The 23,854-nt window shown below is 31.7% G+C and overlaps 1 protein-coding gene across 2 annotated transcripts; it reads left to right on the top strand.

The window, feature by feature from the left end:
* The first annotated feature begins 3,299 nt into the window (after positions 1 to 3,299).
* Positions 3,300 to 21,020, top strand: LOC115452661 (galactosylgalactosylxylosylprotein 3-beta-glucuronosyltransferase I). Of its 2 annotated transcripts, XR_003939502.2 has the most exons (6): positions 3,300 to 3,644; positions 4,548 to 4,701; positions 7,018 to 7,149; positions 12,525 to 12,746; positions 14,895 to 18,584; positions 18,784 to 21,020. XR_003939502.2 is itself a non-coding variant. In XM_030181246.2 (5 exons), exons 1-5 carry the CDS (start codon positions 3,457 to 3,459, stop codon positions 15,057 to 15,059), a joined length of 861 nt encoding a protein of 286 aa, XP_030037106.1. In that variant the 5' UTR covers positions 3,300 to 3,456; the 3' UTR covers positions 15,060 to 21,020. The 2 variants fall into 2 exon arrangements, 1 of the variants encoding a protein (XP_030037106.1); XM_030181246.2 differs by having other exon boundaries at positions 14,895 to 21,020.
* The last annotated feature ends 2,834 nt before the right edge of the window (positions 21,021 to 23,854 follow it).

Genomic DNA, 23,854 nt, shown 5'->3' with positions numbered 1-23,854 from the left:
TGGTTAATTACATTGTTGGCGTGAAATATTCTGCAAGGAAATGTACGCCCGTTTTTGGTTTATGCTGTGGAAAGTATATTGTTTTTTTATTTGATGTCATTACTTACAAGCTTTTGTTGGACAATCTGCTCACGTGAAATGTAAATGGTATATACTTTATACATATTAATTATAAAGGTTAAGAGTAAATTTCGATCGAATGGGTTTATTCGGGTAAAAATTCAATAGAATTTTATAGCTTTATGTCTGTCAATTATTTACAGGCCTGTCTCAAATGGGATTATTATATTAAAGATAAGTTGTTTTATAATATAACTATCAGTAGAAGCGTCCATACAAGCGATTCCCACCGGCTTCCCTTTAGGTTTTCGGTGATACTAAACAAATTATTTAATAGGTAAATTTAAATTTAGAACATATCAGACAATAGACAATAATTATAATAGCTTAAATTATTAATTAATGATAACTTAATAATGACATCTATCGGCCAATAGCCCGTTGTTTATTAAATTGAATCGATATCGATTACTTATTTTAAATAACATTAGATGGCGCACCTTGTATTTAGTTCCCCAGAAATTCCGTTATCAAAGTGAAATTGTGACGCCACAGGTGCAAGGTAACCCGCTGTCAAGCGGCTTAATGTCGTAGTGTGTTTTTTAACATAGGTGGCAGCACTTTCTATGACTTTCTGTGCCAGTGTTTGTCGAAATCGCGCGGAAGATATGGGCTAAGGTAACCCGAGCTAGTTCGGCTTCACGTTAACCGACTTTGTACAATTGTCGCTTTTTACGTCCTTCAAACGTCATAATTTATTATGCTACTAAGTTGCGGTGTTTGTAAATTGTCATTCATTTTATTTTTTGATAGTTCTGTGATATTTAGTTACCAGCGCTTTGTTTATTTAAAGAAACTACAAATAAAAGTGTATTATAATGGAAATAACTAACTACTTTGTGATCAGTTAATGTCTACCTTTACGTAAGTATATTATTAGTATGTGACTTCAAATATTAGTATTTAAATGGTAAAAATTTGAAGTACTTAGATCTGAAAGTTTTTGATTTTAGATGCAAAATGTTTGTTAGAAGAAAATAAATATTATTATATTTTACTGAATTTAAAATATCACCACGATACAAGCAAAAATTAACGAATAACCTTTCTTGATTATTTAAATTGATAATTATATAAGTTTATCATGTAGGTGCATTTAAACTGTTGGTCTGTTTGGCGATCGTGGTACCTATTTCTATAAGGAGAAATTACATTTACTTACAGTTTATTTTGAAAATAAACAGATAATCATAGGTAAGTAGTGTGGTTATAATTTGAATACTTACTTTTGTTTGCTGTTATAACAAATTAATACGTAAGTACTTATATTTGTGATTAATGGAAGGAGAATTATCTACGTTTATTGTTCGATTTTATGGATGTTTCAATTATTTACGCAAAGTAGGTAATTTTGTAGGCATGTCAATGTTTGTCGATTTCGATTCAAGACTAATTCGTTGTNTTGCACAGGTGCGTTGCGTAGGAATTCTACCAATTGCCATGACTGGAGAATCAAAGTGTAGAATTACACAATCCATCCAACTATAACTCAGGCGGAGATATGATAAAAATATGTCAATATTTTAGTATTTTCCCAACTTATGATTTCTTTGTAATGTTAACATATAAGTATATAGTTAAATTAGAGGCAACACGAAATACACCTTCCCCTTAAATAGGCCTTTCTCAAACTAAGTTGCTGAGATATCGAAACAAAGTTAAGTACTAGGTACCTATTTGTATTGTAAAGTGAAGTTGCATGAATGAACTGGAGCGACGAGCGCCGCGCCGCGCCGTAGCGATTCATGCTACGAGGTTACGTATGCTCTAATTCGTAGCGCCCAGTTATGTATGAGCGTGGCCTACGCTTCTTGTAGCAACAGGGGACTATTTTTATGCTGCATTTATTTAGTTACTGGTTATTTTGCTTGTTGAATGTAAAATGTAGGTAGATATGTGTTTATACACACACCGACAAACACATTTACGCCAGTTATCTTCGAAAGTGTAGACAGAGATACAAATAGAGCGCCCACTTTTCTTTGTGTGTATTCCGTTCCACGGTTTAATGGGGGAAGAGGGGCTATCGCTCTATCGGGCACAAAAATCTGACTCCAGTTTGATACGGGGCATTAAAGGCAATATAACTTTGGCAGGTTCGGGATTCAAACTCGAAACCTCGGACCTGTGCCAGTTACAAGACACTCGTAATATAACTACTCCACCGGGAATGATTATTTTATTTGTAGACAAAATATTTGTGTAACCATAAACCCTTTTTTCTCACATTTTAATAATACGAAAATATGTGGTTGGGCGGTACAGTGTGTGCTGATTGCTTTTCTATGGACCAGTGGCGATAGGTGAAATTTTCTGAAAGGAAACCCGCCATAATATTTAGCTACTCATATTATGCATACGGCCTACGAATCGTTTTAATGATTCAATTCTAAAGGAACTCGACAGGAATCGGGGTACATGGACCCTTCGCCACTGTTATGGACCAGTTCAAATTTATTTGGACGGTAAATATTATAAGTAGGTATCGGCACTTATTGCCATCAGTAAGTAAGTAATATAAAATAAAAAAAATATATAAGTAGGTACGGTGATATATTTTTAGGTGAGGAACAATAATATAATTTCACACAACACCAGCATATTATCGAAACGTGCTAAACATTCGTCAGTTTTCTTGGGTACAAAAGGTAGATTGAGAAGCTGGGAAAAATATGTCTTTTGGTATAGAAATTAACATTAGGTCGTGGACTGTCTCATGTCTACGAGACGCGATTACGTCAATCAATAATAATTACTTATTCCCAATCATTAAATCCTTGACGTGGGGATTGATCTCTTAAATTGTGAAAGGTAACTGCACTGTAACGATTCATTACAATCAAAATAAATAAAATACTACCGATCTTCCTACATCAGAATATTAAACATATTTAACTTAGCGCCATCTATGAATACATAACTATATTTACAACTTTTTTTAAATTCTTTGATTTCAGATTTATGTTGTGTACTTCAAAAATAAGTTCTAGAAATATAATTTGTAATGGACTGTTAATAGTATTATGAAATAAATTAAATGTTTAAATTTAAAATCTATCCCCTTTTAATCAGCTGCCGTTGGTCCCTACGATAAGAGATGGCGCTAATCAGCTAAAAGTTTCATTCAATCCTAGTTCACTTTTTATATAATCTGTATATCTGACTTGTCATTATTTCCGTCGGACTCGGTCGTCGTCGTAAGCGGCCGAAATAATTCACGAAATATTATATTGTTGAAAGGCATGGAGTATAGCTTACTAAATTATTGTGTTCAGTGAATGCAAACGCGTGTGTGGTTTAATTGATATAATCGTAAGCGCAGTTATCGACAATAAAATGTCTTTTGTTAACATAAAGAAGCAATATCTAGCAATGGGAATGTTAGTTTTCGTCTTACTGTTTTTATTTAATAACAAGCCGGCTTTTCAGTGTCAATTTAGTCCTGAAATGTCTAGTTATTTGCCGCCGATATACGGAATTACACCGACATACGCTCGTCTCGCACAGAAAGCTGATCTCACAAGGTATGCACATATTTTTGTTTATTCGTGATGATATTGCCCTTGATTTATGGTTAGTGCTAACTGTTATGTTTTGAATAACGTGTTTGGCAATGATCGCAACATGCGTGCCATTAATATTCTTGTGTAATTTATAGTTTTAATACATACCATTTGTTCTTACGAAGGTAATTGCATTCGGACTCCAACAAAAGAATATAGTGACACAGCACGGTGCCACTTTATCAATAGAAATACCAAGTTATTAATTAGTAAATCTGCAAATTTATTCCTGAGGGATAGGTTTAGATTGTCGGTCAACAAGAACAAATGCGGTAGTACTATTGTGTTCAAAGAGGCTAACCTGTGACAAGGCTGTATTAAAATAAAAGTCTAATAAAAGTTGTTATTAAAATTTGCCATTACTTTGTTCTCAAAGCTTGAATTGTTTTGTCATAGCATAGATTTTATTATTCAGTAGTATTTTTGTTGATCCCTTTATTGATTTTATATATAATATATATTTCTAGTACCTAATAGTCACTATTTATACTGTCCAAAATAATGCTCCAAAAGTTTAGTCTTAAATAATAACATTACAACTGTAAATAATAAATTCCCATAATCATATGACCAACAACAATTCATTCTTAATTAACATAAAGTAATTAAATATTTAGTTATCGTCATGAGAATTCCTGTTGAATTTGTTGTATCAAAAATTATTTACAAACTGTTTTCTTGTCCATACTCAACTATATTTACTTTGTCTGTACTCTGCAATCAGAACATTAATTTTAATTCAGTAAATTCATCGGAAATTATATATATAAATCCATTCATCACTTTTAAAATAAAATCCATTCATCACTTTTAAAATAAATCAAAAACAATTGCCATGTTTAATATGGTGTACATTCTATTCAGGTTATCACAAACATTGTCATTGGTGAAGAATTTTCACTGGATCGTCATCGAGGATTCAGAGACCAAGACAAAATTGGTAGAGAATCTCCTAAAAGAGTCCTCACTCAAATACACACATCTCAATGTGAAAACACATAAGGCGAAACATTCCACGGTATGTTTGTAAATATAACATATCTATTACTAATAATAAATGTTAATGGCATGTGATTATTATGCAAATTATTGTTATTTTGTTACATTATTATATTATTGAAATAAATAGTAATTAATATGATTTAGTTACTTGCTATTAAAGTAACTATATTTTTTATAATGTGATGCTTTATCACAAAATTGTTTTTTTATTCAATCTGCATGGTAAGTTTAAATATATTTTTTGTGTTAGTAAGCCTACAATTCCTATTACAATATAAAACTACAGCCTTAATACATATTTTAACGGAATATATCATTCTTTTTATAAAAGTTTTAAAAAATAAGTAAGAACACTAAATTTTCTAATATAATTTGTGATTCACTTTTTATAACCATAAGTCTCATGCACACTCAGACATTAATTAAATAAGTAAACAAAAAAGAGAGCAAATCAATGAGAATATCTAGTCCTAAAAAACTATCTGCATTCCAATTTCCCAATATTTGTACAATCTGGGTAGTTCTTACAAGTTCTCAGTAAAATTTATGGTGTCGCAAAACACTTGTCACATTATAATATGTAAAAAAAAAATGCATACATTTGTAGTGTTTAAAAATATACACAGCACCAATTATTATTACAAATGAACATATCAGATGAGATATCTTTTTACATTGAAACAATTTGTAAACATTGCATTGTTATCTTTGAGTCAACATTGAATGCATTTTGCAATTAGATGACATTGTTTTAAATTTCTTCTCAACTTACAGTAAACAATTATCATGAGTAAGTGTAGAATAAATTTTTGTTTATTCAGAAATAATATGAGTGATGTAAGGCTTCTCTTGTGGCATTTCTTTCAGTATCAAACCAGTTGCACCCAGGTTTCATTTATGATCCTAATGATATATGGTCACTCTTTTACAGAGTTGTATTCTATTATCATTTATATTATTTATTTTTTATGTTTTATGTATGTGAAGTCTACCAACCTGCAATAAGCCTTCTTGGTGGACTAAAACCTAAATGCTCTCAGTATCGGAGAACAGTTATGCCCCATCGTGGATCAATATACTAATTAGGGCTGGTAATTTTATATTTTAATAAGATTTCGGAATAATCCTAAAATAAATTCTTCTTTCTTAATCCTGATTAAATTTGTCCCCTCACATTATATTTTTATGTTGCTTATACATTAAAACATTTCAGGTGATGGATATCAATATTTGCCTGTTTAAAACCAAACTGTACAACACCACTTGGTATTGTGTATGTAGGCCAATTTTAAATTTAATTTGGCGGTTCTTAGTTTGAGTATTCTATAAACGGCATATGCTGTTAACATCTGGCCTATTTTACAGCTTTTCAGACTATTGTACTAAATGTATTTTAAAATGGAACATCTGTCAATTTGTCTGATGTATAATTGATAAATTGCTTTGTCTTATAGCTGTAGAACTTCATGGATAAACTCTAAATTGACATATCTGCTTTCTTAATTGACCTATTGTTTTTTGCTTTTGGTCTGGCTTTAATAGGAAGTCTTTGTAATGGTTGTTGCAATCTATGGATTAATATTTAAAAAAAAAATAATGGGCAGTTGTTTACAGTTTTATATATTCAGATTATAAAATCTATTCATATTTTGTATTTTATTTATCTCCATAAAATTAATATTTATTAATATTATCTGTTTTTTATAAGAGTAATAATTTATTGATATCTTTTTCATTGGTTATTTAATCATGGGCTCTCAAACTTAAATTGACTGCTATAGATATCTAAGTTAGTTTTTTAAGGCACTCCTCTCTGCCAATCTGCATGCTAACCCTGTTTTTAAAAGATTATTTGACATTTATGATAGATTTAGAAAAAAATGAAACACTATACATACTTCTACAATATGTGATCTTTATTTTGGCTCTTTGATTTTTTTTACAATAGGAATATTGTTTCATTCATACCAAAATGAAAATACAACTAAAATTGTCTGCACTATTACATAGACAATTTAATAAGAAATGTTTTGGTTGCAAAAAATTTTCAAAATGCTTTAGATTTTATTTTTTAAAGAAATAATTTATCTGTGCACATTTGCGCCGGTAACTCGTGCGCCACAAAAGTATGGAACGAATTTTCAAGGCTGGTTGCTTGGGGGAGAGCCTTAACATAGATTTATTATACGTTTTTATGAGTGTTTATTTTTGAGTTATCTATTGTATTTCTTTATAGCTTAATTCTATTTCATAATCAAGTAATGTAGCTATAACTAACCATGACATTGCTGCATTTGTGTATGTAACTGAGGCAAATAAACTAAATTTACAGGCAAGTGGAGTGGAACAAAGGAATGCGGCACTGGAATGGCTTAGAGGTTATTTAGAAACAGCGGAGGACAAAAAAGGTGTGGTTTACTTCATGGATGATGATAACACATACTCTCTGAAAGTATTTGAAGAGGTAAGCACATTACTTTATTAGAATTTAGTTATTTTATTCTATCATTTAAATCCAATTAAATGTAATAACTAAAGTGCCCGATAATATAGTTGGGAATGGAAAGGACTACCGCGACGGATGTCCGCAGGTTAAAAATCCAAGGCGCACTCTTATGACATTTTAAAGTTATGTGTGTATTCTTTATTAATGATTTAATTATTGCTCACTTAAGTAAAGGAAAAAAAACGTGAGAAAATTTACGTACCAGAGAATACCTTATAATATTATTTTTTGATGATTGCAACGTATTTATTGTTTTTTTTTGTTGAGATTATATGTAGTTATACAGTGTGGTCCAATTTTAGTTCTATTTCCAATTATATCTTAGAATAGAAAGATGAAATATAAAACATGCTTCATTTTTGAACGTTTATAAGTTAATTACTTAAAAATAATATATCAAACGTATCCTTACAAATACTAATGTAAAGTGGGCGTTACATTCGTAAGTTTTACTTTCGTAAGTTATTTATGACCAATTTAAACTGGTTTTTAGATATGTTTACATTTGTTAATAATTGTTCGTTAATAAACTTTACAAATACAAAGCTCGTCTCACGATTGCTAATTGTTTTTTTATATATATTCTAAACCATGGCATCGCAATGCGCCAATGATGGTTTACTTTTGAATTATCAAATATATAAAGGTGGAAAACTATAATAAATAATACTAACCCTAATAATACTGACATAAATGTCTAGAAATACGATAGCTCCTAAAATGCTCCTACGTAAATAATCGTATCTGAAAAAATTACGATTTACACTTTTTAAGCGTTTTGTTATCTAGGTACCTACTGTTTAGTTTCAAAGCCATTAAAAAAAGTTAATAAATGAAGATTTTATACTGTTTATTCCCTAAACTTATTTAAAAAAAGTTGATGAATGAAGTTTTTTTTTAATAAGTGTGATAGTAAACAGTACTTAGATAAAAATACGCTTATTTTTTTTTAGATGCGATAGTGTACTTGGGAGCTATCGAAGAGTTTTTTTGAAGGACATCCGTTTTCCTTGTTCGTATAGTAATTTACAGAAATATAAACTTACCCATGACTCATGGCTTACTTAAATAAGCGACGTGCATTTTAATCGGTTTCCGACGTCTATCTCATAATTATTGTTATAATATTTTTTTATATAAAATCTTATAATAGTTCATTCGTGTCAGTTGAGTTCGCGCTGTTTAATAATCAAAACTCGGCCATCAAACCCATCATACTTGTAATTTAAGATATCATTTAAGATGTTGTTTATATCTGTTAATTATTCGACGACAATCTTAAGATGCTGACTTTAATTTGACTGTCTCAACTGATATCGCGCTTGAGAATGAAAATGAGTTGAATTTACTAGTACGGCCCTTAGACAGTTATCCTTATAAAATGGTGAATTAATATTGGTAAGTACGTAATATATTTTTATGATCATCTCATTTTATATTATGGATTGGACCCTCTTCATTGAAGTGTACCCACTTAAGCATACTCTGTTATATGTAAATATAGTGGCGATTGGATTTATCAACTATACACTTTAATAATAATTATATATTATAATTAAACTATATTTATTACTTATCAAAAATATAAAATAAGAATCTGTGTTACGTTTTACTAAGTGTTGCTCGCGGCTTCGACCGCATGAAGTCCATAAAATACTGTAGCCATTGATTTTGCCATCTGTACGACACCAGCCCACCTCTTTAAAAATATGTTAAAAAGTAAAAACATCCCATCCATATAAGGTAATTTGCATCCATAATTTCTCATGGATGCAAATTACCTTCCGGAATAAAAAATGGCCATGTTAATTCAGAATAGGGTATAACCGTGTGCCAAAGTTTATCAAAACCCGCTCAGCTGTTTATGCGTTTACTTCTAACGAACAAACATTTTAACTAACTTCGCACTTATCATATGAGTTTGATATCGGTGCGTTTGATTTATTTATAAATTTGTAAATTGAACGAAATAATGATAATGTACGTACATACATAACAATATTTATTATATACGGTATTACTTAAATACTTATACCTACTGAAAAAAAAAACGTGCTGCATGTTAAATCCATCGAAAAGCAAATTCATTTGGGGGTTTTACTATTGTTCTGAGAAGTATGTATTATTTTTAACCAGCCAAATATAAAATCTCAATATGCTAGCTCTATGCTGAGATTGGTAAAGTCACAATTGATAATTAATATGTGCCCTTCACGCGGAAATAGAATTCTTCAATTTGACCATTTAATAGTATATATACTACTGTTAGGAGAACATATATGAAAGTTACAGTAAATGTTATAAATAGACTATAATACTCTTTTGTAATTGTAACACCAAAATCCATCTCCATAGCGTTGAATTTGCCATAATTCGAAGAATAATTTTACTCGGAATAATTTATCGAAAAAAAAAAACATATCAACAAACGGTAGTTATAATGACGCATAGCTTAAAGAGAGAAGGAGCTTCCGGTATGTTTTTAGTCAATGTTTTTATCTTACGTAATAATTTTGTATGTGTTGCTACTAGGTGCGGGTTTTCCCTAACGACTAAATTCGAGATAAGTTTTTTATTGCTGTAATACAATTAATAATATAATCTAAAGTAAAATATCTATTTATCTGCTCTATCATGTATGTGCTATTCTTAGGTAGTTAGCCTACCCATTAACTATATGATATTAATTTCAATAAAATATCTTTTTGGGATAAACACAAAATGTTAGTGGATAAAAATCTGAAAAATATGTACACTAAAATATCCTTAATAATATTATGTGTTAAAAAAGAGCACATATGACACCTTTATCCCCGTAAGGCAAAGGTGCAAAATTGGATAAAAAAATCTGTATCCCTTTAAACTCTACACCACCCGAAGGTTAAGTAGGATAAAATACCTCCGAAAATAATTCCGCCTGTATATTTCATGCATATAAAGTGTATGAAATAAATACTTCTATATATAATATCGAGCTACGGTTAAGCACAAATACAAGCAATCTGAATCTTTTTGTTCCGTGACGTTTCGCAATATATAACCCTTCTAATCGCTCCGCTGGCCTTACACTCTTATCTTAACCCAGAAACGTGGGTTGTTGAACCGACCTCTCCATTGCGGTTGACGTCGAACGTAATGTTCTTGAGTTTTCAGCTGATGATTTTTTATGGATGTTGATTTTTTTGCTGACTTTATACAGAATGAGTTATAAATTAAATTGTAGCTATACAAAAAATAAGTTTTGTTTTACAGAATTGCAAGCGTAAAATGTGGGAAAACATAATCTATACTTCTATACTATTATATAAAGCTGAAGAGTTTGTTTGTTTGTTTGTTTGAACGCGCTAATCTCAGGAACTACCGGTCTAAACTGAAAAAATCTTTTTGCGTTGGATAGCCCTTTGTTCGTGGAGTGCTATAGGCTACATATCATTACGCTATACCCAATAGGAGCGGAGCAGTAATGGCTAATCTCAGGAACTACCGGTCTAAACTGAAAAATTCTTTTTGCGCTGGATAGCCCTTTGTTCGTGGAGTGCTATAGGCTATATATCATCACGCTATACACAATGCGAGCGGAGCAGTAATGGCTAATCTCAGGAACTACCGGTCCAAACTGAAAAATTCTTTTTGCGTTGGATAGCCCTTTGTTCCTGGAGTGCTATAGGCTTATATCATCACGCTATACCCAATAGGAGCGGAGCAGTAATGGCTAATCTCAGGAACCACAGGTCCAAACTGAAAAATTCTTTTTGCGTTGGATAGCCCTTTGTTCTTGGAGTGCTATAGGCTATATATCATCACGCTATACCCAATAGGAGCGGAACAGTAATAGCTAATCTCGGGAACTACCGATTCGAACTGAAAAATTCTTTTTGTGTTGAATAGTCCTTTGTTTGTGGAGTGCTATAGGCTATATATCATCACGCTATGACCAATAGGAGCGGAGCAGTAATGGCTAATCTAAGGAACTACCGGTTTGAACTGAAAAAATCTCTTTGTGTTGGATAGTCCTTTGTTCCTGGAGTGCTATAGGCTATATATCATCACGCTATGACCAATAGGAGCGGAGCAGTAATGAAACATGTTGCAAAAACGGGGACAATTTATTAGTTTTGAGAGCTTCCGTTGTGCGTGCGTGCGCTGCGTAAACGGTTAAAGTTATGCAACAATAATGTATGACGGGATTGTTCTTCTTAAAAAGTTCTAAGAAATATATTATAAAACAAAGTCCCCCGCTGCATCTGTCTGCCTGAACGTGTTAAACTCAAAAACTACCCAACGTATTAAGATGAAATTTTGTATGGAGACAGTTTGAGACCCTGGGAAGAACATAGGCTCCCGGGAAACTACTACTTTTATAACGGAAAACTTTAGGCTGAAAAGCTTTTTAACGCGGGCGGAGCCGCGGGCAAAAGCTAGTTAAAATATATTTTATACAGGGTATAGACCGTATACAAAGTATGGGTTGTCAAAGTGCATCGTGTTGTATATATCTGGAAACTATACACGATTGTGTTCATATCTTATAGTACTGAAATAGGAATTTCCAGAAGTTCAGATTTATCATTAACTACGCGTTGCTTTAAATAACACATTTTTTGTTATAATATAATTAATTTGTTTAACACTTAATGAGGCAAACCTTATTATAGTCCGCATGTACAGTCAACTACAAAAGTTGTTGAGCAAATTCAAAATTTGAAGTCGTCTTCAACCTTTAAAAAAGGCGTCTTGAAGTTTTTAATTTTATTCGTTCAAATAACTTTGGGCTACACTTTATTATTTATTGCACTAGATGCTACTGCCCACCGCTTCGCTCATGTGAAATACTTCCCGGAATAAGTCTCACTATATAGGTATCTGGGAAAGTATCTTCTAAGTCAATGCAAGGTAAGGTTACGGTCTTTGCGTCAATCAAAATCATGTTTGTTTGATACGCTTTCACATGAGTTCTTGTTTTGTATATTTTAAAGATAATTAATAATAATCATATCAACCCTGTATTAGAAACTGTCCCACTGCTAGGCATAGGGCTCCTTTTCTACGGAGTTGTCTTAGTCCATCATACTGGCCTCAAAATTCCAATTCCAATTCAAAATTCCTTTACAGAACTTCGTAGATATGCAGCTTTTTCTCACAACGTTTTCCTTCACCTTTGAAGCAAGCGATAATTCACAAAGAATACACGCATGATTTTAGAAAAGTCAGAAGTGTATCTACCCTTAAGTTTTGAACGAACATTCGTCTCTGCACTCCGTTCCACAACCAACTAGGCTAGACTATTGCCGCTTTTTGATAAATAATAAATTCATATAAATGTTAATCTTCAGATGCGGAAAATCAACAAAGTAGGCGTGTGGCCAGTGGGCATCGTCGGTGGGATGCGTGTGGAGATGCCGCTAGTCACCAACGGCAAAGTGACTGGCTTCAATGCGGTCTGGAAGCCCTTCAGACCGTTCCCGATCGACATGGCCGGGTTTGCTATCAACGCCACCTTGTTCCTTGATCATCCAGACGCGAAGTTCTCGAGGAAGGTGCAGTCTGGATTCCAGGTTGGTTCGTTTTGCTGAAATAGATTATGGAATTGGTATATTTGTGCTAATTCGGTGAAAGTAATAAGTAGTTAAGTAGATAGTAGTAGATAAGTGTGTTAGGTAGTAATTCTAGCAGCTGGTACGTCAATGTGTTGAAAATCTACATACGACGTTATTGAATATACCTATATGGAGTTATTGATAGAGTTATAAGCTATAACAATATGCTACTTACTATAGTTCATTACTGTTGACTGGATTTTGTGAATTCGTAGCCTTTTTCACATTACTGTATTAACGTACCTTCGAAAACTTTTTGGCCCTGTTGTAAATTTTGTAACACTTTAGACTATTTATATTAAGCTGTAAGGATTCCAAATAATAATAATAAATAAAATAATATTTAGGAATTAACAGGATTGTTGGTTCTATATTATTATCAATCTAAACTATTTAACCATGCATTATTTATCTTATAAATCAAATGAAATAAAAATCTAATTCAATTTTTTTGTTTCGACCCTTCATTATTATCACGATGCTATGAGGGTCGAAGTGCTTTTACTTCTTTTCTGTAGCTAACAGGCAAAGGAACAAAATAGTCAGGCCGAATGTGTAAATGTTAGAAAAAAAGAAAGTACAATCAACCGACGTACACAAATTGATGCCAATTGATCACACATGTGTGTCTATTATTTAAATTGAAGGTAATTGTTTTGTGACTGGTATTATTAATGTCACCTTACGCGTCCTAAATAAAGTTGTATCGATGCATAAGGGCACTTATCGCTTGCTAGTGAGCCTGAGTAATATTCATTACAAGTCCTATGTTAATTCTTATTGATGTTGGAAAAATTAGATTTAGAATTTTCATGTTGGTTAAAATTAGAAAGGACAATAATTCATGAATCCCTCTTTATTTATTTTTCGGGGTTATTTTGCAATAATAAAAAATTGCTTTTTTATTGAAAAATACCCAGACATGTGATAAATATAATTTAATTCGTGAAAAAAATATAACATAGGACCTTGTTATAATGAGTCAGTGATATAACATTTTGTTTTCATATAATTGGGTCAACAGATCAAACTGTTTAGTATGTTCTTTGCAATGTATTACTGTATTACTGGTAGGGTCTCTCATGTAGGGCCCGTCCGGGTATGCACCACCCGAATTTCTATTACTATAGTCAAACAACAGTGCGTGTGCACTGTCTTCCTTTGATATTCTAGCCAGAGTATGGGCCTCATGAAACTTATGTCTCAGGATAACGAGCTCCGTGGATTTTCACGAAGAACTTTGTAATTCAGTCGTTACTACTGTTAATAGAATAAGGAAAAAAGCGTAAATTAAAATTACTTTGTTGACTGGAATGGTTTACGAACAGATGTATCTTTGAAACATTATTCATTAGGTTTAGTCACGCCCCTATTACTAATACAATAACGTTAGAATGTTCTAATTCTGATACTGTATTAGAGATAGAGACAGCAATCAGAATATTTCAACATTAACATTATGTTAGAGAGAGAACATTTCGATGGCTCCTAAGTAAACTATCGTATCTAAAAAAATTGCGATATTCACTTTTTTAACGATTCCTCATATAGGTACTTTTTACTACCAAAACCCATTAAAAAGAAGTTAGTAAATGATTGTTAATAAAGTGTTTTTTCTTTTATTTATTTTGAATTAAATGGGTTTGTTAGTAAACAGTACCAAGGTACTGAAGATAGCGAAATTTTTCCAGATACGATAGTTTACTTAGGAGCCATCGATTGTAAAACTTTACGTTTTTGAAGTAGCGTAATTTTTTTTAACAAAATTCCTTCAAACTTCTCCCTATACCATGAACTCTGATCGAAATAGTTCACGCAATGTGCGTAACTTTGCGATAATGTTATCTAAACTTTACGTTTATTTATACAGGCCCATGGTAATTTGTTATCAATATCCTGTGCGGACACATATTTACGTTCATTTCTTTTGATGTATAATATTAATTATTATTATGTTAAATAGAAAATTTGTATAGGGAAGGATTTTATGTCAAATATTTCAATTCCAAAAATACTGTTAAAAATGTTGAACTCAGTCATTACATGTCTATCTACACCGATCGAGACGAAGGCATGATGATTTTAAAAAAAATATTTTTTTTACAGGAGAGCGAAATATTGAAATATTTCACAACGAAAGAAGAGATGGAACCGCTAGCCGACAACTGTACCAAAGTGTACGTATGGCACACACGCACACAGAAACCTTCTATACTCAACGTGAAGAAGTTGAAACACACACCTGTACCGGACGATCATATCGAGGTATGATTTGGTTGTTGTTATAATGTTGAAACGCGCGGTAAAATGAACTCTATGTTCATATATATTTGGTCTCTAAACCGCTAGTTTTTCGCGGATTTAGGATTACAATTTGGCGGAATAAAATATTGGAGAAATTTCCTAATTGGAATAGGTACAGGTTTTTTCTTTATGTAGTACGAAAAATGTATGTAATAATATTGTGTAGGGGCATGGTACCCTAAATAATTTTTTGATTTTTTATGACACTCCTTGTTTTTTTTTAATATCGGCTTGAATGTGAACAAATTATGTTCCAGTCACTTAAATTTAGAAATTCAAGAATAATGAGTTTTTTTTTTAATTTATTTATTGGTAACGAAAAATAAATATTTTTATTATTTTACTAAACAAATTTGAATGACTATATATAAAGTATGCAACATGTTATTTTGAACTTGATCGCGTGAAACTTTTTAATTGTGGAGAAAGGTTAATAAATTGTGAATAATACGTATACTCAGAAAAGATACGAAGTGTACTTTGAAAAGTAGTGGAGGCTTATAAAATTAAATTTAAGTCTTTACTAAAATTATATTGACAAGAATACAATAATTTATGGTGATTGTCGCTTCATTTACAAAAAATATTTTAGTAACCATTATTTTATACATCAAAATTTCCTTTTTTTTTTCATTCAAAATATAATAAGTCGATTACTTATATAATCACTTTGATGAATTATTAAAGTTTTTGTCATTTCAAATTCATTTATAAATTATTATTCGTTCAGCTTTTGGCTCGCCACTCAGATTACTTATGCGTAATATAAGAATATAATCACATAAATTGAAGATCAAATGCTAAGCTTTTGCCGTAAAAAAAGGCTAATTAATTATTCGGTTTGATAATAATCATTGAAAATTTATACTAAAATGGCATTGTCCGCATACATTAATCATAGCTGATATTTTAGTATTTTAATTGAAATACAATGCAATATGTTAGTAATTTATTTATTCCTGATGAACAAAATAATTCTAATATAAATATTTATTTATTTCATTCGACAATCGATTAATATATTTTGTTGTTTAAATAAGAGGCTAACACCTCATTTTAATTAATAAATTCGTGTTGACTCGTGTATCACATCACAACATAATAAATTATCTCATTAAAATAAACATTTTCCAATGAGCTCAGTATTAAATTTAATTACATTTAATACTTTAGATTTAATTGTGACAAAAATGTATATTCTTTGCACGAATAGTAAACGCTAGATGATTTATTTGTAATAATTTTTAAGGCAACGTTTAGATCCAGGGCTGGCGCTTATATGGCGGAGCGCAGCGCAGAGATTATTTTTGCTTTGCTCCGCCATATATGCGTCTGCCTTAAATCGGGTATTTCGACGCAAAGAAGCCATTTATTAAATTATCTAATTTATGGCCCCATTAACGTGTGAGTTCTAGAATGTCAATCGCTATAAGGCTTTGCGAACGAATCTAGGTGGGCAACGGCTTGACATTGGCATCTGGCATTGCTTTAGTCCATGGACGGCGGATGCTGCTTAACATCAGGCCGACCGCTCGCTCTTTTGCCTACTAAGGCTATAAAAAAAAAAACTACAACTTAATTAATAAATATTATCCCACAATAAATGTTGCCTTAAAGATTAAACAGTACACAGTATGTTCAATATGTATAATTACTGTAGATTAATACTAGTCTTCTTTTTTTATATATTTTGATAAAGTATAGTGAATTTTGTAGATACTATATTAATTATTAGGCGCATTATTTTATTTAGAATGTAGTAGATAACATTTTGCTAAGTGGTGACAGGGTGGCGGCTGTATGTGGCGGTCATTTCCGTGCTTTTAACTTCCTGTCCGTTACAATAAATTCGAATTTTAAAAATCCTAATGCTATACATGGTGGTTATAAATACTGCATTTTATTAATAAAAACACAAATAATACTGTCTTTTAAGTATATTTTGTGTTTTTAAATATTTGTTTAGTCTCGAAATTTAGTAACTACTATGTATTTTTTTAGGGTTGACATAATCAATGTATTGAATCAGTATACAATTGTGTACCTCCATGTAACCTCTATATTAATATCTCCCTTAGTGCCATCTCAATCTACGAACAATCCTGCTTTATACTCATTTAAAACCTCAAATATTATTAAGATGAATAATATATGTCGTAAAATAGGGGATTGTCTACTATCGCAATAAATATGGCGTTTAATATTACACGAAATCAAATTAATATGTGAAACGTCTAATTATTGCGTTATATAGTGACTATGTCTAATGTCTCGAAAGGCGATAATAATTGTTGATATTAATTGACGTAAGTGTCTAAGTGTAAATGGAAAAAAATGCATAACGGCCGTTTTCAAAAAACGATCCTAATCTCAATCTTCAATCCGATTCCGAGAATGAACCAATCAAAATAAATAGCTCATTGGTAAGCATGTCATAAAGACTTTGTTCTGATTGGTCCATTTTTGAAATATATAAAAAAAAAAACAATTGGGATCTTTTTGAAAATGGCGGTTAGTCGATAATAACTCCTATCATTCCCTTCTCAAGACTGAATTGAGTCTTTTGCAAGACAATTGGTATTATTTGACAATTCCCTACTAACACACATATTTTAAAACTTCTTACATGTTTTATAAAAAATATGACACGTGTTTAAAGATTTCAGTTTTGTTTGTCTATTTTGACGACACTTGGAATAGACAAGCAAAATGGTCTATGCTGAGTTTTATTAGTATAATTTATAGTAAATAATTTTGTTTATTTGTAATATTTATTTGATGCCACAGAGTATAATATTGATTCAGATTAATAGCTAAGTCAATATACTTCGCAATTCTTTTTTTTAATGTCCTTTAAGTAATCTATTTCCATAAAATTAAGGTAATTTGGATTACTACTATATTATTGCAGATTTCTGAAGTTATCATACCAAAAATTTATATCCTTAAAAATACGTCATAATATTAAAGTGTTGTTTAAAATTAGGTCTAGTAACATAAGAGTTCTGTAACATTGCCTTCGTTCTATTGTGATAAATAAAAAGCATATGAGTAGTTGAAGATATTGTCACTACTATGTTAGAAGCAATATGAGCGATATTCACAAGACACTTATTAGTTGTCCATTTTCACCATTAACTATACTTACCTATATACCCTTTTATGAATAAAATATACTTAGTAATGTTATATAACGCATAATAATTTAGATTGTAACGTGCTCAAATAAATCGTATCGGTCTAAACTTGATTCCTTTAGTGTTTAATAAAAATGTTTGTACTTACATGTTTGTAGGCGTTTTTACACATATTAGAAATCTCACTTAACCTTAGTGGCTCGTGTGAGTTTATTACTTTATTTTTGTGAATCTAGCACTGCCTTTATATTTCCGAAATAGATTGTGACGAATTTGTATATAGTGCAATGTATGCTAAACTTCAAATGGATGTATACATGAAACGAAGACGTTCCATATTAGTTACTAGAGTAAGGTTAGGGGGCCTTATTCCGTCTAAAATAAGGGCGAATCTGTCATGCAATTTCGGGCGTTTTATCCTAAGGATAGTTTCGATAGCTGTACACGTAAGAGAGTAAAAAATGCCCTATGTACATATACGGTTATTAAAGCTGTCCATAGGTAAGAACGCCCGTAATTGCAATGGACGGATATGCCCCAGTAGACGGAATAAGGCCCACTAACCTTACATATATATTTGCAGTCTTACTTATAAACTTGTTTTGGCGTTAAGATAGCTGCCAAAAACATCATCGGTTTCCTAGTTTAAATCTTATTAATAGGCAAGATGGCGGCTTTTGACTCACAGATGATCGAGTAAATTTGTGTTTTAACTACGCATAGCTTTGCAAAATTTTTATAAGTAGGATTGTTGGTCTGTACATATTCATTTGAAACTTGCATTTCTAAAGATTGTGTTTGAGTACTTGTACTTGCCTAGACAGCTACTATTATAACTCCGCCTAATTAATAATGAGCCATTATTCAAAAAATTCTGGACATCCCTTTATCTTGTTAGTTTTATAAAAATTAGAAATTACGTCGCATTTTGAGGTTTATTTCATTAAAATTAAATCGCCTGATTATAAATATTCGATGTATAAAATCTTATTGTATTACCATAAATATATAATTTTCTTCAACGTGGACATTTGAAAATGTTATTAGTAATGGCAACGAATTAAATATTTTATTGGCTTAAATATTTAGTAAAGGTTTTCCAGCTTGTAAGACTTTTCAATGTATAAGACGTAATAGAAACAAGATCATAGATATGCGTTTTTAAATAGATAAAAGTAAGTGGCGAAGGGTGGAATACTCGGAAAGGAAATCCGACACAACATAGGTAACGATTTGCAAATTGTTCTAATGATATTTAGATATAGCATTAATTATGAAAGGGAAGCCGGTAAAAATCGTGTTATATGATTTACACAGGAAAGTAATTTTGTGTGAATGTTTTGACTACTGTTAATTTTATTAAAGTAAATGCAACTGATTTTGTCATTTTGATACATATGTGTTGAAAATATTATACAAAGTTTTGTATCAACCAAAGTTATCACAATATTAGAACGGGTGCCGCATTTAATTTGTATGAGAGCAGTGTTTCATATAACAAGGCATGTCTAGATATTTATGTCCATGGCTAACTATTCTGTAGGTAAACTCTAGGCGTTCAATTTTAGAGTTCAAAATCTAATAAATATTTTAACAAGTACGGCAACACCTCATTATTTTCAATTTTATTTCACTACGTCAAGAAACGTTGTTAACACAAATTGGATTAGTTGAAAAACGAAGAGGTTTTATGCATTCAATTGACAGCTTCTCGGGTACTGCCATGTAACCAGTGATATTATATTATATCTGTATATATAATAAAACAGTAGAACCTGGGAATATCTGTATATTGTAAGAAAGTTAAAAATGGAAACAGGGGAATACAGGAGAGTATTAGAACACAAATCAGTAATTTTTTGAATTATTTTATTTTTTGGCATTGGTATTTTAATGTAGTTTTCACAGGTGGACATTAAAATCTGACGTCGAAAAATACGTCATGCGTGAGAAGCCGCGGCCACAGCAAGTGTTATAGAAAAGCAAAATTATCCCAATTGGGACGATTGCATACACTACGCGTAAATAACGTGCATTATTTGTACTGGTTAAAACACATCAAATTACCCGACACATAATGTGTAGAATTGCGCACTTAAAATGTTCAAAAATACACGACATAGAAGTCGATGTTTGTGATCGAGCGAAAAACAATGCATCAATCACATGTAGGTCTCTCAAACGACACGGAGTCGTGTGTTTTTTTTCACATTCCACACATAACATTTGTTTGATTTGGTATGCCATATCTATAATAATAATAATATCAGCCCTGTATAATATACTTGCCCACTGCTGAGCACGGGCCTCTTCTACTACTGAGAGGGATTAGGCCTTAGTCCACCACGCTGGTCTAGTGCGGATTGGTAGAATTCACACACCTTCGAAATTCCTATAGAGCCATATCTATACTATTGATCAATTGTTGCACGCAACGTATTGTATTCTTCAATGTGTATGTAACGTTTTATAAAGTTTGCTGGCCAGACAATTATGAGCCCTATAATGTTAAATTGAGCGCATAGAGTTCATCGTTACAATTTGAACATGAAATGAGAACAATATTTTATCACTTTGCAAAGCAATAATTATGATTATTATGTTAGAATATAGGATATTAACATTTCATTTTATATTTATTTATAGTTTTAATTAAATTGAACATTGTATTGTAGGTAATGTATATTCGAACGAGTAATCAGATAGATCAATTAATGTGATGATTTTTTAGATCTTTATTTCATTGTAAATATTTTTAGATTTACAATACAGAAAATAAATACTTCCAAAGAACAATAGTTATTTTTATTTATTAAAATTCCCTAAAAAATAGGTTTTGTGTTTAAAGTCTACATCAGATAAAAATTATTTGTAGAAGGATAAAGTAAAACAAAATAATAAAAAAAATACAGTTTTGTGTGCTATAAAGTTTTCAACTTGTCTCACATTTAGTCAAATATTGTTCACTTTTATTTGTGAGGTAATAATTTGTGTAGGTCATAGAATACTTTTATCCATCGACATTGGATTAATTCTCATAAATTAGAAACCGCATGGGTGGGATTTTTTTTTAAATTTCGACTTCAGGCAAGGGTTGCAAACAATGGCAAAGGATACACTTATGTACAGTAATAAATCAATTTGGGAATATATTTTTACCTAGATTTTTTTATACGAGCACGGCAAACTTACCACTGCATCTGATCGTGAGTGGAGTGGAGTCCAATAGAATGTCGATTGACTGGAGACGATTACCCCTCAGAAGTCGACGCAATTTTGCCGGCCTGTTGGAAACGGATATACGTAGTCTGATCCTGGAACGCGACACACGTGGGCCGCTGGCGAGTGTCAATATCTTGTGTACGGTGGTCGTTATCCAGGCGGATATAAAATATATCCTACCACCAGCACGTAAATCATTCACAAACTTATGGATATGTAATAAATATAATAATCCAATTCTGAACCCAGGAGCTATCTAAATAACAGGATCCTTTGATAGAAAATAAATTCGATGAATACCGCAAGATGGCGTTGTCTTGATTATTTTGCTATGTATCATCCAAATAAAATTAATATATTATTAATCAATTAATTAGATTAATCGTTTGCTTTACTTCACAGACTAGAAAAAATAAACGATAAGACTTTTTCTATCATTCGTAGATTCATATGATGATTGAAAAGAAGTCCTAAGAGAAAGAGGTGGGTACGTAAGGTATTATGTAGTTTTAAATAGATAATATATCACAATGTCTATATCGTAATGAACTTGAAACGTTAATTGTAACACTCGATAATATTAGATAAATAAGGATTAAAAAAAATACTTGTTTGGTGTCTTTTTTTTAAAGCTATTAAATATATTGAAAAATATTCAAAAATTGCGCGGTAAACAATAAACATGTAAATATACTTAATAGATTTTTTTTGCTAAGTATTAAAGCGGGTAAGAAAAGAATGAATAATAATTTAATTTTTAAATAAGCCCCCTGAAACTTTTCCACTTTTACAGCAACTTATAACTGAATTGCAATTCCAATTGTAGTGAAATGTTAGTACCCAAAATAACAGGAGAGTTATTGATTGACAAGTTTATATGAGATGGGTCAAGCTTTGTACGATGACGTATTTCTTAACTAATTGTGTTATTATTACAGAAGGGACGAGAATGTTGTTTTATTATGGTAGGAGTTTAAATAATGCGCAGGTCGAACTTCGTAAAAGTATCGATCATGAAAGTCGCGATGTCCGACAAATTATAGATCTACATATCGATACACATTATACTACATTTACAGATCGATACACTCCATTCACATTTAAGGAGAGAAATGGTGATTGAGTACTGGCGATACATTGATTAAACTCGTAAGGCTAAGTAATAGGGCATTAAAATTTAAATAACGTACCTGGCAAGTATTCAAAGTTTCGAAAGATATTAAAATTCCTCGCGTACTGACGACGTGCAATTTCCACATACATGTGTAACGTGAAGAATCACAAAAATACCTAAATATTCGTTGTCAACTGAGAATGTAATATTGCACATTTAATATTCTGTAACGTTTTCACATAACCGGATATTTTACGGTTTCCGACAAGCGCCTGAACGATGTTGTTATAGAAAATTACAAAACTTCATGAGAAGTTTTACGAATTTTTACAAGCTGGCATAATAACAGAGGAAGGACAACTGACTTACTTTCTAGCAATGGCGGCCTTAATGGCGGGTAATTCACAGGACCTCGTGCGATGATTTAGCTGTGGACCTTTTTTATGTCGCCAGCTCGTTAACCAAAAAATCACCTTGCCAAAATTGTTAAAATCGGTTATTTCTTTTTGCTCTTACAAAACCCACCTCAACTCTGATGCTTACTATCAGGTGCTACCTAAGCATTAGCTAAAGTACATAGGTGCTCTGATTTCTGAGGATGACAAGGACAAGTAATGTGTAGCATTGGGTAATTGGACGGCTTGCCTATCTATAATGTATAGGTAGATTTGATCCATGCCATTAAGAATTCCACATAATATTCTTTTCATCATTCAGCTGTAAAAATTGCTTCTATTCTGCGGCAGTCTGGTAAAAAGCGTCTTACTAAAGTTCATATTTTTATAATCCATAGAATTGTAAATAAGTAGGTAAGTACTAAGTACTTAAAAATAAAAAATAAAATGATTTATTTAACACGCAGGCACACATAGTTGCGCTAATGATAAGTCAAAGTAAATGAGAATATTTAATGACATTTTATCATTCATTTATTAGGATTTAACATGGTTGCACAAACGACCAATCCTTACTCTATTAAAGACAAATACATGGAATTATCTTAAGGCAAATAGGAATGATGTTTAAACATATTTCTCACTAAGCTTTGCCAAGTTAGCAAAGGCTTACATCGTTAAGTGTACAGGTGACCTGTTTAATTTTCCACAGTACAAATAACACAGATAGGCTAGCTAGACTAGTTTGTCTGTGTAATTTGCCGGTTTGTGGTAAAATTAACTTGATGCTGAAGTTTGTCGGGCGTCTAACACGAAGATGGGACTTTAAACGAAGCAAGCCTACGTAGTGATAGCGCTGCGGCAAGATTAGCAACTAAATTGCATGTAACTGAA

Source organism: Manduca sexta, unplaced genomic scaffold (genome assembly GCF_014839805.1).
Source record: "Manduca sexta isolate Smith_Timp_Sample1 unplaced genomic scaffold, JHU_Msex_v1.0 HiC_scaffold_2257, whole genome shotgun sequence".
Classification (NCBI taxonomy): Eukaryota; Metazoa; Arthropoda; class Insecta; order Lepidoptera; family Sphingidae; genus Manduca; species Manduca sexta.
The sequence above is the reverse complement of the archived record's forward strand: the minus strand, read 5'-3'. Positions and strand labels throughout refer to the sequence as shown.